The sequence below is a fragment of the Xiphophorus maculatus genome, chromosome 4 (genome assembly GCF_002775205.1).
Source record: "Xiphophorus maculatus strain JP 163 A chromosome 4, X_maculatus-5.0-male, whole genome shotgun sequence".
Taxonomy (NCBI): Eukaryota; Metazoa; Chordata; class Actinopteri; order Cyprinodontiformes; family Poeciliidae; genus Xiphophorus; species Xiphophorus maculatus.
In genome coordinates, this window is record NC_036446.1 from 18,519,309 (window position 1) to 18,535,067 (window position 15,759).

The 15,759-nt window shown below is 37.3% G+C and overlaps 1 protein-coding gene across 1 annotated transcript in view; it reads left to right on the forward strand.

Moving 5' to 3' along the window:
* LOC102232113 (rhombotin-1) overlaps positions 1–13,956 on the forward strand; it is a 29,658-nt gene extending 15,702 nt beyond the window's left edge. Inside the window, exons 2-4 of the mRNA XM_005805570.3 lie at positions 385–598; positions 11,942–12,067; positions 13,416–13,956. Of these exons, the coding sequence (XP_005805627.1) occupies positions 385–598; positions 11,942–12,067; positions 13,416–13,521 (446 nt within the window). The 3' untranslated portion in view covers positions 13,522–13,956. The remainder of the gene's footprint in view (positions 1–384; positions 599–11,941; positions 12,068–13,415) is intronic.
* Positions 13,957–15,759: the final 1,803 nt, after the last annotated feature.

Below are 15,759 nucleotides of genomic sequence, written 5' to 3' on the forward strand. Positions count from 1 at the left end.
GGTAAGTAACATACTGCACATCTTGTTGTAAATACCACAGTAAGCTAAACAGGCATTGTGTATTTTATTCACAGAAATCCGTCCCCCTTCCTCTATGGCCCACAGCCAGTGATCGTGTAACTTTTGTATTACAGCGTGTTCTTAGCCGAACAAGTGAGTCAAGGCGTTGTAGTCCAATGTGACCTGGGTGCCTATCTACATGGAAGAGTGTTTTCTTTAATGCATATGAAGCAGGTAGGCAGTGTGCCGTGGCCATGTGCGAACACCAGGCTTAGACGCCTCGGGAAGCAGCTGGCTTATCAAAAAAAAGAAGAGAACACGAAAAGTCACTCGTGTTCCCGGGCCGTAAATCACGCGTGGCTGTTTGTCTCCTTATCACTACAGGTGTGCCGATGCTCTCTGTCCAGCCCAAAGGGAAGCAGAAGGGGTGTGCTGGCTGCAATCGCAAGATTAAAGACCGCTACCTGCTCAAGGCCTTGGACAAATACTGGCACGAAGACTGTCTCAAATGTGCCTGCTGCGACTGCCGCCTGGGGGAGGTGGGCTCCACCCTGTACACGAAAGCCAACCTCATCCTCTGTCGCAGGGACTACTTGAGGCAAGAAAGACACACAATCACTTTTCTCCACTCACAAAAATACAAAAGGCCGTGTCATTACAAGACTCTGTGACATTTTTGAATCTTTTAAAGCTTCAGAACTATGGTCTCCATTTAGGAAAAAGTGATATTGGTAATCTTATTAATTTAGTTCTGTTGCAGGTCAGCCCCAAATTGTTCATACACCTGGAAGATTTGTATTTGAAGTGATGTATCAATTTAACCTTCAAGATTTATTACTTGAAGTTAAATTAAAGTTTTGGAGTGGGCCAGCGAGAGTCCTGACTTGAATTTGATAAAGAATAAATTAAAAAATAGGTGTGATGGCAAAAAGACCTTCCAAACCCAAGCCCTTAAAGCTCACCAACAAATATAAAGTACCAGTAGAAATATGTGAAAAGCTGGTCGGCAAAGCTGGTCGGCCTTTATAAGAAGGGTTTGACTGCTATAATACCAATAAAGATTTTCCTATCTATTGTTGAGAAAGGCATATTTTTTGACTTGCACTTTGCTAATATGCAAATGATAGCAAATCTTTTTTTCTACACTAATATTACTTTATTGTTCTTTCCTATAGATAACAGTTTCACTTTCTATAAAAGAAGCTCTTGGTTGAATAAATTTTTTTAAGTCCAAATCTGCTAGTAGCATTAGTAATTATAGCCTTAACTGTGTTATCTGTGTTAACAGGCCATCATATCATTGATTGTGTTTCATGACCTATTTTTTACATATCTGTTAATAATGAATATATATTTTAGAGAATCAATAGGATTTCTATGGGTTTATCCAACTCAGGAAACCCATTATCCTAACATATTGGGACCAGAAATTAGACAAAAAAAGTCATGAATATTATTAAAAACCCTTAAATCTCTATTTATATATATATATATGTATTTATATATATATGTCAATTACGTTGACATATTCTACAACTGTAATGAAATTATTTTAAATAAAATAATGGTCAAATAAACATGGCAATGGAAAATAAATCACATATTTTTCATTTCTGTCTGCCACCACTGACAGCTGCACTGTAAAAGCATCTCTTGGTTGGTGGGTATTGTTTTTATGTCTGACGTTGTTTACGTGAACATGAAGCAAGAACTTTCTGTCATGAAAGCTCTCTGTGTTGTAGAGAGGCTGAAGGCTGTGAGAATCCTCCAGGCAGGCTTGTTGCTTCACGTCCCGCCCCCCCAAACACACATACACACTTCTGATGCCCCTGCCATCTGCTTGTTAAATTAAACATGACCATTTCCTGGGCGTTAGGTCACATTCTCCACCATTTATCTGAGAGGGAATCCCCCTGGGACCGACTTAGGGATGCCGGTGCCCTGTGCCCCCCTTTTCTCTCTCGTCCAAACATCCCTGGCCAGCATTGTCTTCCCCCTCTCTGTATTTTCCTTCTGTCTATTTGTGTCTCAGCTATCTGGTTGTTATCTTTGACTTGCTGCTGTTTCCTGGATGGCTTTGGATCTACAACTAATTTGAGAGCCTGGATTATTAAAAAGCTCAATGATTTCACATTCAAACCAAAATTCAGCCTGAGACCTTGTCCGTTTTAACATTGTTTGTATTTGTGGTTCTTATCCCCATAAAACAATTTTGAAAGCCATTTTTTGGGATATGGTTGTAGACAGCAGAAAGTGTGGAAATCCCAGCAGCCTATTTCAAGCAATGCAACAATTCCTTTGTATGCATGATACTCTAGGTGCCATTAAGTTGTTTTTACAGGTTATTTAAGTTCTGTAAAAGCCTGTAGCAGGACTTGCACTAGGACCTTTGTCTCTGAACTTTACATGCTTTGGTGATTCTGAAGAAAATAGCAAATAACATGGGTGCAACTATTGAGCTATTCACAAGAGGAAATGTGAATGTACAGTTAGGACTATTTTTTTAAATTTGAGATGAACAGAAATTACAAAACAACACTATAGTGGCAATGAGAATCTGTGCAGAGAATGGTTAGCTAGTGTACATGGGTAGCCAAAATGCCATTAGTTAAAGGTGGTGCTTGGCCAGCACACTGTGCAGTGTTTAAAACCAACTTCATCATACAACTAAACAAAAAATGAAGAACTGCTTCCTTACTTCCTCCAAAAGAAAAAAAAAGTCTCAAAGGCAAAGTGTGGAGCTTAAAGTCCTCATTTAGGGCTCACAAAATAATCTAAAAACAAGACCCAGAAGCTTCACTTTGACCTGAAATATTACAACATTTTCATAGTTTTCTGATATTGTACTTAGAGGTTTTATTGTAGCTGTTACTCATTGCTGTGACAAAGTAACAAGAAAACAAACCACAATCATTTTGGCAATCACTTGTGAAGCTTGGAATAACTTTCTTTTGTATCATCTGTGGTTTTTGATGTTTTAGGGCAGCATTTTTCAAAACTTTGGTCACACATGAATTTTGCTAACAAAAAAACATTCTTACACTCTCTAGGCTTTATCAGTCATATTCCCATAAAACTGTGGTCAGCTCAATAAAATCTTAACGCATAATGAGAGTAAAACAAGGAATTCAGCAAAAAACTAAACATTTTACAAAGAAATATACTGCCAGCCAATGACAGTCATTTGGTGTTTTAATTAAAACTCCAAGAAGTCTCAAGTTTACAGTGATAACTTAAGGTGGTCATTTTAACATTCTGTTTTAATGTACATACACAATTTCAGGCTAGTGATTTATGTTTTTTGCCCATTTGTATCCTGGCAGGTATTATTTCCAGGGCAAAATCACTACAGTTTTGGATTTCAAAATACAGCAAAACCTGACTACTTTTTGAATTAGGAATTGAACTTGCATATCATTAATGAAGAAATCAACCCTGCTAAAAAAATATGGGATAATATCCAGTGAAATTCTGACTCCAGGAAATCTTAAGAGCTTAGTCTGGTAGTTTGAATGGCTTTTGTACACATGTATCCACAGTGTCAAGCCAGTTAGCTAGTTTGTTCGCCTGTTGCCTCTTTTTTATATTCACACAGTGGTCGCTCTAAGAAATCTTGCATACCTTTCAGGTTTTCCCAAGAAAAATTCAATTCATAGATGCTTGTCAGAAAAAAATGCTCTTATACTTTTATATTGTCTTCTGATTTCAGGAGTGTGTTCACTAGACAAAAAATAAAAACTTTGCAGTGAATATGACAAATAGAACTAAAAACAGTATGAATGTGAGGTAACAGCCAACCTCATTTGAAGGTCTTATATCTGGTGTAGTTTATTAAATAAATGCCTTGTTCGCTATTAAAGAAAGACAGTAAGATTTTTCCCCATCTCACCCATGGTTTTCAGTGACATTTTACTTTCATCTTAGCTCTTTTTCTGACCTGGAAGGAGCTTGTGGCCCACTTGAGAGGCGCTCAGGGACGTTACGTTGAGATAGGCCATTACCATCCATCAGTCCCCACCCACAGTTAATGCTTTTAAGATGCAGTGAGAGGTCCACTAAGACCTGATGTTGCCCCCAGAAGGGGCAGATGGCGCAGATGAGGTTGTAATAAATGGGGAAATGACCAAGAGTAGGCAAAAATGATGAAGCTCTTAGTTTCACTTAGTAAAATACATCAGCTGAAAGGACAGCAACCCCAACCCCGAAGCTGTAAGTGCCTAACTGGCATAGTGAAGGGAAAAGGAAAAGCTTTCTCGCACATTAGACCGGTAAGATGTAGAGGTCAGGCAGGGGATGAAAAAAAAGGAGAGTGACATGTGAAATGAAAAGTTAGAAACACTAAAATAAGAATAACATTGAAAGAGGGGAGAGAAAGAGAACTTCCTGTGTGCCTCTGCTGCCCCAGATTGTCTAATGAAATCCATCCAACTTGCCTGCTCTTCAGCCTGCGACAAATGCAGAACACTTAATGGCCGAGATGCTTCAGATGAATTCCATTATGAAGCAAATTAAAAACCTTACCTTGCGTAGAGAGAAGAGGCAGTTGGAGAGACCAGGGCATTTTGAAAGTAGGTGATGCGGAGTCCAGCTGGTGCCAGTTTCCTTTTCATTCCCTCTTTTCTGAGTAGAAGACCAAGTCTACCCTCACCTGCAGTAATGAAGTTAAATCTGTGCTCTGAATTAGTCTCCCGCACTTCATTAAATACAAGCAGTGGATCAAACACACTGGTTATTTCTAAGGGGTTGGATCCCTGCCATGCTCACATTAATTTTTATAGCAGCTCCATCTGTGATTGTCCTTCAGTGGCATTAGCAACTTAAATTCAGTCACTCTCTCTTGAGTCTTTCTTTTCAACATGCACAAAAGAAATGCCTGCACATCTCTCTGCTGGTGCTTGCAGCAACTACAAAGTTCAGTTCCAACCTACACATTCTTCACTCTGTCGTTTCTACAAGTATTTTTATCCAGCTGGGCAAATTTCTTGTTCAGACACTAGAATAAGAAATTAATTAGGTCTTTGTCTTAGAGCAATGTAGTTATTGTGTGATCATCAGGGTTTGAGGACTGATATAATTTAGTCTTTCATTTCACCTACTACAAATGACATAATAGTCATCAACTTATCAAAGTGGGTTATAATTAACTGTAAGAGGAAAATGTGCTCGAGATAATGAACATCATAAGTTAACTGCACACAGATGGAGCAGCAGGAGAAAGATAATAACAGTATATGGGTGTGGCTGTTGTACAAACCTTCTTACTACTTTAGGAGGTAAAACAGTAGCTCTTATTCTTTGGAGGTGATGCAGAACAAAAGACGAAGGTTTACACTTTAGAAATGATACAACTGTTGGGGAAGGTCAGAGCATGCGATGTATGCATTAACAGCTCTCCCTCTTATAAAATCTGACAAGCCCTGCACAGTCTGGGAAGTCTCAAAGACCTCATAGAAAACTTCAAGAGCCGCAGCCCAAACTGAAGGAAGCAATGTGGAGAGGCAGCGGATACACTGCAGGAGCTTTAAGGGTTTGAAGTTAGCAAAGCAGCAAGTTGAAAGAAACAAAGAAGGCACACTTTTCTCTGAAGACCTGTTGTAATAACTCAATACACGGCAAAGGAGAGTTGCTTTATGGTGCTGCCATCCAACTAACATCACAGCATTTTACAGCAGTGCACGGTTACATATTTAGTTACTTGACAATACCTCTTCTAATGACTATAGTGGATTCTTATGTGTTACAGAAAATAAATAAATAGGGACCAAACACATCCTGTTATGAGGCTGCACAATATATCACAAATATATAATCATTGCAATATACGTGTGTGTGTCTTACTCATATCTATCCATATGAAGGTAATTAATTTTGGCTAAAATATTCCTAGAATTATAAACTTGCATTTTTCATGCTAATGTGATGCTCAGTCATTTGGACAGAGCCTCACGACAACAGATGCTCACGCCAAACAAAAACGACATTGCCCAAACTTCTAAAGGTCACAGAGACATAAAAGCACAGATGAGAAAAGGAGGAAAGAAGAAAACAGGCATATGTCACAACTGATGTAGTCGTAGCAATAGTTACCAGTGTTGGTGCCGTCACAAGATTTTCTAATATCATGCAGCCCTAATATATACCTTCTTAGATTTAATGTTTCAAAATCCTCAAAAAGATTTAGCCAAAAGAAATTATAGTTAAAGTTTAATTAAAACACTTGCAAATCAAACAGTATGCATAAAGTTTAATATAATCATTCAGGGTACAGACATTTAAACTTAAATAAAGAATGTGCTACATGGATATTGGTACTAATTTTACTGCCACAGACAGTATCTCAAGTAGAAACGTTAAGAATGGTTAACACTGGGTTCCATTTACTTTAAAGTTGCATCACAACTAACATTATTACGTTCCAGTTCTTTTGTTGGAAAACCAGTAAGATTTGCCAGTAATGACCAGGCCAGCTGCTGTTAGTAATACGAGGTAATGGCAATGTTTCCATGCATTTTATACAAACAAACACGGCATTAAAAGTTGTATAGTTTTTGACTGAATTTTGCAGTTACTTTAATTACATACAAACCATAAAAAGTACAAGTAAGTAGGTGGTTACCATAGCTTTTGTAACTTTTTAGTCAAACATTAGCCAATATAATTCAAGGTTCTATGGCATTTGAAATATCAAATAAATATAACATTAATATAACATACATGTTAAATAAATATAATAGAATATTAAAGGAAAGATTATTCAATGCATGGTAAGAATATCATATTTACATGCAATGACTTATCACAAGTACACACTCTGATAGATAAGATCACATATTTTCCAGGGCAAAATACCAACAGTGTGGCATATAAAAATATAGCAAAAACCTTTAATAATAAGATTTCATTCTTTACTAAGTTGCCTTGATTGTATTCATTATAGTTTAATTTAACTATAAATGCTGCATACATGTGTTTTAATTAACTAAATAAACATTTTTGAAAAGGAACTTTTAAAAAAAAAAAGGGTGGAGGGGCATATATTCATATATTAACAAAACAAAAAAATCCAAGCAGAAGCCAGTGAAAAACATGTATTTTGGACATAGCACTCAAAAACACTCAAAATACTCAGATTTACTAGAAATTGGCAAAAAATAAAATAAACTAAAAATGGCGGTGAAATCAAACTACTTCAAAGGTACAGATGATTTTGACTATGAAATGTCAACTTCTGAGTACAAATCTGATGCAGCACAGCATGTTTATGTTATGCTTTACCTTATGGAGAAGGGTCATCTATGTCATTAAATTAAACTTAACTTGTCACTTTCAATAAAAATGTTTGTAGTCATATTTTCTTATTACAACGAATACATTGAAAATAAACTACTGTCCTTTTTGACATTCTTTTCAGAATGTTTCAGCTTGCGGGGAACTGCAGAAAAAAAGTCTATCTAAACTTTTTTTAATTGAAATTAACTACTGAAAGAATTTATTCAAAATATTAATGAAAATAACCAACATATGTATCATTAAAGAGCGATCATTAATTAGAAAACAAACATGGAGTAGGTTTTTACACGTAGCTATGAAGAATATTTTCAAGGATTTCATAAATCACACTTGCTGAAAAAACTGATGATAATTTTTTTCCTTTCATTTAGAGGAAAGTTATTCATTTAATCCAAATGACCAAAGAAATTACAGAACATGAGCCACTGCACTCTGACAATACAAGGCATATTTCAGGACAATATGTGAAAATTCTTCACAAAGTAGGCTATTCAGGCCTCAAAATTAATTTCTCAAATGAAATGAATTGTTTTTCAAAAGCAATTTACTGTCTAAATTCTGTGAAAGGTGCTTTTTTTATGTAACATACTGGGGTTTTAAAAGGATTTATGGACATGCCGTATTTATTTAATCTAAATCTAGACAAATCACCCAAGTTCTTTAACATTTTATTTTTTCTATTAACTTTTGTGAAGGCATGCATTGTGTGTGTGTTCCATTTAGAAATGTATTAAATGGAACATTTAATACATTTGAGGCAAAAGTCAAATAAATGTAGAAAAACCATATATATAAATGTTCTGGTTTGTAATGGTACTTGTCAAGGACTATGATACATCAGGCAGCAAATTAGCTGTCAATGTGAAAAACTGATGCATTGAAAGCAGAAATAAAACAATCTAGGAAGGAATCTGAGCTGGGCCATTTTCTGAATTGTAATTGCAAAAGAAGAATTTTGCAGATTTGTTCTCAGAGTTTAAGATAAAATACAAATATACCTAATCAGTCCACAGATACAGCACAGTGACTCTAAAAAGGCTGGATGAAGCTTCTGTTTCTGTTTCTTCCTTTTTTTATATTTGCGTGGTAAGATGTAGTGTTTTCTTAGCTTTAAATCAATATCATTTGTTGTGTCACAGTCATGGCAGACCAAATGCAGCGCCCCCTCAGCTGTTACTCATGAGATTACTGCATTGGTTGTGTTTTCTGGCTGTTTATTGTTCTTACCAAAGGAGCAGCAGTAGATGAGCTTGTTCTGTTTGAACAGTTTCCTCAGGCTGTAATCTTCTGTTAGCACAGAGAGCTCAATTGGCATATACATTGATGCCACATGATAACCCATACACCTACAGTGTTAACTAAAGAGCTGCTTAAGTTCTTGCGTTTTGAACCATCTGAGTCAAATTTTTCACTTGCAACTTGAAATCAAACATCAGGCAAACTAATTTGCATAAAACAATGGATGTTTTTTTCTCCATTCAAAGTTCTGGATTACCGTCAAGGATCTAAACTTCAAATATTTTCTATTAAAAATGTGTTGGAATCAAAATAACTGTGGACATACAAAGATGTAGATGTCTGCACAGTTTTGCAGTTCATGTGTTTATGCTCCTGTACTGAGCTCCAAAACTCTGTTGAATAAAGCCAAAAAAAAAACACTGTACTGAATGATTGTAGCAGCTGCAAGGTGACAATTACCCCAAATCTGTGGCATAGTGCTATGTATGGAGGTATAACTTCAGCAAGCAGGACTTTCCCATCAGGGGTTTTCACAAGTCATATGTATCAAGTGAACACCATGTCTGCAACCCAGCAGGTTGTGATAGAGACAGGTCACAATAATCTGTCTGGGTATAATAGGTGTCTGCATAGCAGTCTGTGTAACTGACCCAAACTCTCCAGGTTCTTCTAGAGCCCTTCCCCCTCCCCAAGGGAAATAAAAATACATCACCACTGGTCGTCCAGCTCAGTACAGTCAAGCCATCAGACTGGAGGTAAATCGGACATACAACTAGATACAACTAGCAGCTGCGTCATTCAATAAAGATGCAATTAAACTGTATAATGAAAGAATTTAACGGCAGTGCTTCAAATTATTGATGGATCTTAGATTTTTGGGGAATTTATTCATGTTTTAAGAAATTGCAGTGATGTGCAATACTCATTATAGATTTGCTCATTCCCTTGATCTTAAATGTTCCAACACAAAAAACTTCACCGACTTTAAAAATTTAGCTTTTTACAATTTATTACGTTGCAATTTGTTAGATATTTTAACCGTCATTCTTACATTGAAGATCACTGAGTTATTTTTTCCCCGTACATTAAAGTTTATAGATCAAGTCTTTTGTCCAGTTTTGTACTTCAAAAACACAGCGGCACCAACAAACTGCTGTCCACTTCTTATTATAACTGCCCCAGCAACCTCAAACTGTGCAATTGTTTGCTGACTCGTGAGACTCGGCTTGTTCACATTGCTGGAACACTTTCAATAAACAAAGTAATTGTGAGTTTTATCTCTGTCGAGTGGAAAGTTTACATCAAACAGAGAAAAAAATTGTGCTTTTGTGTGACTGTGTGGTGAGTACACTTTATTAAAAGTCATCCGCTTTGTCCTGTTTTTCTTTAACCTCTACATGTTTTAGGCAAATGACAATGAACAAAATCATTTCTCCTTGCTACATGTTAAATGATTGAGAATTTTTTTTCCAATACATTTTATTACTTTTTTTTCCCCCAAGTCAGAAGTTTACATACATCTCTCTTAAATATTTTTGAAAAGTCCAGAGATGATTTCATAGAGTTGTTGCAGGAGGAACTGGTGCGCTGTACAAAAACACATGGCACCACACAATGCTAAAAGAGTGAAACAACGTAAGACATGAGTCAAGCTACAGATTGGGACCTCATGAGTCGTCCACATACATAGTGAGCCTAAACTGAAAAGCTAGTTACAAAATGCTTGGAGGACAAAGTTAATATTTTAGAGTGGCCAACAAAAAGTCCTTATCAAAGTGCTATTGAATTTTTTTTTGGCACAGCCTCAAAAGAATATGTGTGAGCAAGACTTCCAACAAATCTGACTCTCCTAGTTCTGTCAGGAGGAATGGGCTAACATTCCAGCAAACTGTGGTGGGATGATTGTGGAAAAACACCAACATGTTCTACCCAAGTCATACAGTTTAAAGGTAATTCTGTCAAACATCGAGAAAATTGATGTAGGCTTCTGACTTTGAGGAAGGTAAAATAATAAAATAATCTGTCATTATTCTGGTAATAAGAAATTGGAAATAAGTTTAGCAAACTTTCCTGATGAAATACAGGAAAAGGTTTAACATCAGTGAAGAAAATAAATGTTGCTGCCTTTTTTATACAGGTTATATCAAAATCTGGTTTCGGCTGTGAGTGTTTTGATACATTCCATCTTGTAAATTGTTGGAATATCATCATAAGTCAACTTTTGTAACACTGAAATTTTGGGAAGAATGTTGGGTTTTTGGATCAATACTGAATGCTGAGAATTTCCTCAGACGCCTGACTAAGCAGAAGTCTTTGTGTCTCACAGAAGAAAAACACATTCTTTGTGTTTCAGAGCAGCCTGTGGGTGGCAGATGCCTACTGTATGAGAACACTGAAGAGTTGGGGGGGGGTTTCACTGAAGGAATAACCAAATGTAACAATGTCTCAGTTTAACACCCTGTGAATCCCTCTCATGGAACATAACAACCTTTCTCCCTCTGTTTCGGTCTCTGTTGCTCCTCTGAGGCAGTGGCCCCTAATTAGAAGCAGAGCTGCTGGATATACATTTTCCCTAACAAGGTGAAAGAAACTGAATGGGACAAGCATAAACTAGGCCGAATATCAACATACTGACTCATCTGTCTGAGCCTTACAAGTTTGAGGAGGAGTGTTTAACATACTGCTGGAACAACGATCTGCAGTTGTTCTTAAGCTCTCTTGCAAAGCTGTGAAGCGGACCTTCTCCTGCTGCAGAATATATAAATCTATCTGGGCTCCAAAATCTCCAAATTAAACATAAAGGCAGGCGCATGGAAAATGAAAATGTAAATCTGTCTGGGAATAGCATTTGAGTTTTTACTCCTCCTTTCTTTGATGAAAGAAGAATGTCTTCTGTTCATGTTTATGACCTTTATCATTTGGCTCCAATCTAATAAGCCTAAATAGACTTATGCGAGATTTCATTTTGTTATTTTCACTTTTAAAAATTCAGGTAACTCTTCACGGCTAACAGGAAAGGAAATATGGAGACTAGGAGAATGGGTTGAGCAACAGAAAACCTCTGGAAATGAATGACCACATTCTGCAGTTTGCCTTTGTGCTGAAGCCTGCATTAGGTTAGAAACTGAAAAGTTAGATTATTTGAAATGGATTTTCAACAATTTCAGCTTTTCTCTAAAGATAACTAAAACATTTGATCTAGTCAGATACACACATCCTTTTGTTGTAATTGTAACAAAACTACTGATAGGATGCCAAGAAACAGGCATTTTGTGCATTCTCTATGCTACATCATATCATATTTTCTCTTTTTCTTTGCAGTTATGCTGCACATTGGTTTGCATTTCACGGCATGAAGTTTAAAAGGAAAGTATGTTAATCTCTCTGTCTTTTCTCTCTGTCTGTCTTTCAGGCTCTTTGGTACAACAGGGAACTGTGCAGCCTGCAGTAAACTGATCCCAGCCTTTGAAATGGTGATGAGAGCCAGAGATAATGTTTACCATTTGGACTGTTTTGCCTGTCAGCTTTGTAACCAGAGGTAAGAACGGGAATCATACCTGCAACGACAATGCATTTTAAACAAACCATGAATGGAGTAGGAAAAAGGCTCATATCTTATATTTTAGGAGGTGTTGTGCAGAAAGCAAAGGTTTTCTGGTACATGTTTTTTGTTTGTTCAATTGCGTTACATCAAGTAGCTTGTAAATCTAGAAAACAGATACATTTTGGTTGTCTCATTATGTTGTGCATTTCTAATACCCTGCTAATTATTTTCACTATAACATGCTGCCAGCAGTCTGTCCCCATTTGTGGCTCGATATGTAAATCTTTAAAGCCAGCGGGATGTAAAATTAGCTCTTGTTCTTATGTGTAAAGTTCAGATGCGACAAAAAGGGACACATACTGCTGTATATAAGGAGAACATCTCGAGTGCAGGTGTAACACGGTATTTCCAGGTGGACAGCGACCAATATGAAAAATTGGAATGAGCACAAAGCCTATGGTATGATGTACATGGAATATGACATACCCTAATATTGCCTTTCCCCATTAATATATTGTCAGTAATGGCAGCAGTATGAGAGTGGAGCATCCTTTGCATGCTTGTCGCGAGTGCCGCGACCCTGTTCCTCCACACAGCACAAGCCCATTAACCTTCTGCAGGCCAGATTCAGTTACCATAGTGAACACCTGCTGTAAGGGAATTATGACTCCAGTCTCTCTTCTCAGCTGGCAGATATATGAAGCCAGGGCTCATCTGGCACAGCATTGCCATGGCTGTGACTGTTACCAGCTTTATTTACCGTGTTACCAGCCTGGCATATTACTGAGGCCAAGCTATTTTCAGCTATGTTCTTATCTCCGCTCCCTTTCAGTCACATTATGGAGCTGTTTCCAAAGTGTCACGCAAACAAACAGCAGCGCAGAGAGGGAACATCAGTGGGACAGGCTGCTGTGTGTTATTTTCCCTCTTCAATTGACTCTGACTTTTGAGGAAAAATGATTTTGAACACTGCAGCCAAACTGTCTCTGAAAAAGCTCACCCCGTGGCAGGGTTTCCTCGCAGACTCCCGCGGCAACGTTACCGTTCGACCAAAAGAGAGTTGACCTGCTTTTCATCAGGTGGCAGTTCTCCTGTCTGTTTGCTTTCAAACTGGATTGGTTTATAATCTCATTTTATTTGAAGGCCCACATTTATGATGATCATCAAACTGGCCCCTAACAGGTCCTGGTGTGCTTGATGAAAAACCTCTTCATCTGAATGCATCTAATCAAACAAAAATCATCATTACCAATGAAACTCAAATGCTACCTTTCAAGCCACACTTATCTCATGACGCCAGCAGCAGTTGTATTCATAACCTCCTGTTTCTGTCTTCCAACAGGTTTTGCGTGGGGGACAAGTTTTTCCTAAAAAACAACATGATTTTGTGTCAAATGGACTATGAGGAGGGCCAGCTGAACGGCAGCTTTGAGACGCAGGTTCAATAGTTCATGGCAGCAACAATCAGCTCCACACTTTACACACAAGATGGATGTTCTGCTGCACTTGGAAAAAGACAAGCGTCTGTCTGCTTGCCTGCAATACTTTTTAAATCCTCTTTATCAGCTCCTCCCCTTCCCCCACCGCAAGGACTTCGTTGTAAATGTTCAACTTTTTGCCCCTTCCACACCACACCAAGCCCCCACCCCCAACCCCAACACTGAGCAGTTACAAATTTTGATGTACAGTTGTGCCTGCTAAGCTGAGCACTGTATTGCTTGTATGTTTTGTGAAATTTGCTTAAGGTTTTCTGTTTTCTTTTAGAAATGGTTCACTGGAGGGTATGTACAGTCTGTTTTCTCTGTATATATAAACTGGAACATTTATTTTATGAAATGTAATGCAATTTTATTACTAGTGTGAATTAAAGATTCCTAAATGTTCATAGTGAGTTTTTTTTCCTCCTACTGAAACCAAAGTTGTTGAGGGAAGTTGCCCGTGTATTGATATAATCAAATATCAAAGAATGACAATGTTATAAAAGCCTTGCAAGAGATAGATATATTTGGACATCTCTCACGATGCATTAAAGGTTTTATTACATTTTGCAAACTTCTGATGGAATTGGAAATGTTGTTTAAAATGAAGTAAGTACAATTTTATTTGGAATAAAAGAATGATTCTCCAAACTGTGTTGTTGTGAGCATGCAGGTGTCGGGAAGTGAGATAAGCTGAGCAGCTTCTCTGTGATTCATGCTTCACTAATTGCCATCTGATTATCAGGGTGAATTGGCCTGGAAATGAAATGCAACAGCAAATAAATTAGAGGGGGGAAAATAAACGCTCATTGAGTTAGAGCTCACTCAAACTCATCATGAGCAGAAGCGCAAAGCTGTATTTAAAAAGTCCTTTTCCCAGAAGACCCTCTTAATAGAGATGCATGACACCGTCTGTTTATCTGATGAGGTTATTTCTGATAAACGCACCAGGAACCAATGCACTGTCAAATAATCATATGATCCATCAAAAGATAATCCACTTCACTAAGTTTGCTCATTATATATAGCTGTATCAGTTAAACTTGACTGAAAAAAAACCTTGCAAAGCTAATGCTAACATGATACAATTAGCTAAGTGAACCTAACACTTAAGATCACTCAGCTTTACTACAACTTAAGGCAGGACGTAGTCAGTACCTTTTTCTTTAGTTTAAACTTGTATTTCTTTAATACATTTTGATGAATTTGTAGGAAGGCAGCTAACATTTTGGGAAAACTATATCTAGTTACATATTAAACATAAAATATCATCCAAGGGATTCACAGGAATTTTAATCAAGGCAGATACTTTGTAAACAAACTGAACTTGCGTTGAATGAGCTGTTAGCGTTTAGTTTTTTGTTATACCAGCTGATCGTAGTCATACATTAAATAACTATGTGCACATTTTGTTGCAGGGTTTCCCACTGACAATCGAATGAGTTTTCTTACTGGGTCGTGCAGTTACATTATTGGATTATTATACATTGCATAGAAAAACAAGCATGACATGTGACAGCCAAATAGAAAACAAAGCCATTAACATGAGTAATACACCCGTTGAGTAAAATATTTGCAATGTTTTTACAGTGTGAAAACCCGTAATATTTAGACAGAAGAAAGAACAACCATGTTGCTGTTCATATTGGGTATGTGCTGGATAGGCACTGGTAGAAATTAAGCTCACTCAGCTTTACAAATTTCCAGAGTTCAAACAGGTTTTTCACCACTGGTTCCAAAAATCCTCAACTTTTCCACCGACAGACTTGTGACCTCAGAGAGCACTGGCTGACAAAGGGGAACATTGTAATAAGCCAATTAAAGCACAGTATAATGTACAACCTCAACCAATACAGATTTTTTATTGGTGTTGACTAGTGTTTACATCTACTATACTCTACCACATTAATTGGGGTTCACTCCTGGAAATCATCTCCAGCCCCACGGTTTGGTATTCAGCCACCCACAAGGTGGTCCAGACCCTAAAATCAGGATCCAATGTTCTACATGAAGATCAAAAAGGGACTAAATGCAGTTAAAAGATTCCTTTCAGATAGTCTGACAGTCTTTGTCATGCAGATATCAGGGGTAAGGTCAGACTTGTGCTGAAAACTCATGGTCAGTTAATTCAGTTAATGTAAATTTAATAAAAGAACCCAGAGTATATCTGCACAATCCCATGAAAACAGGCATTGTTAAATATCCTGC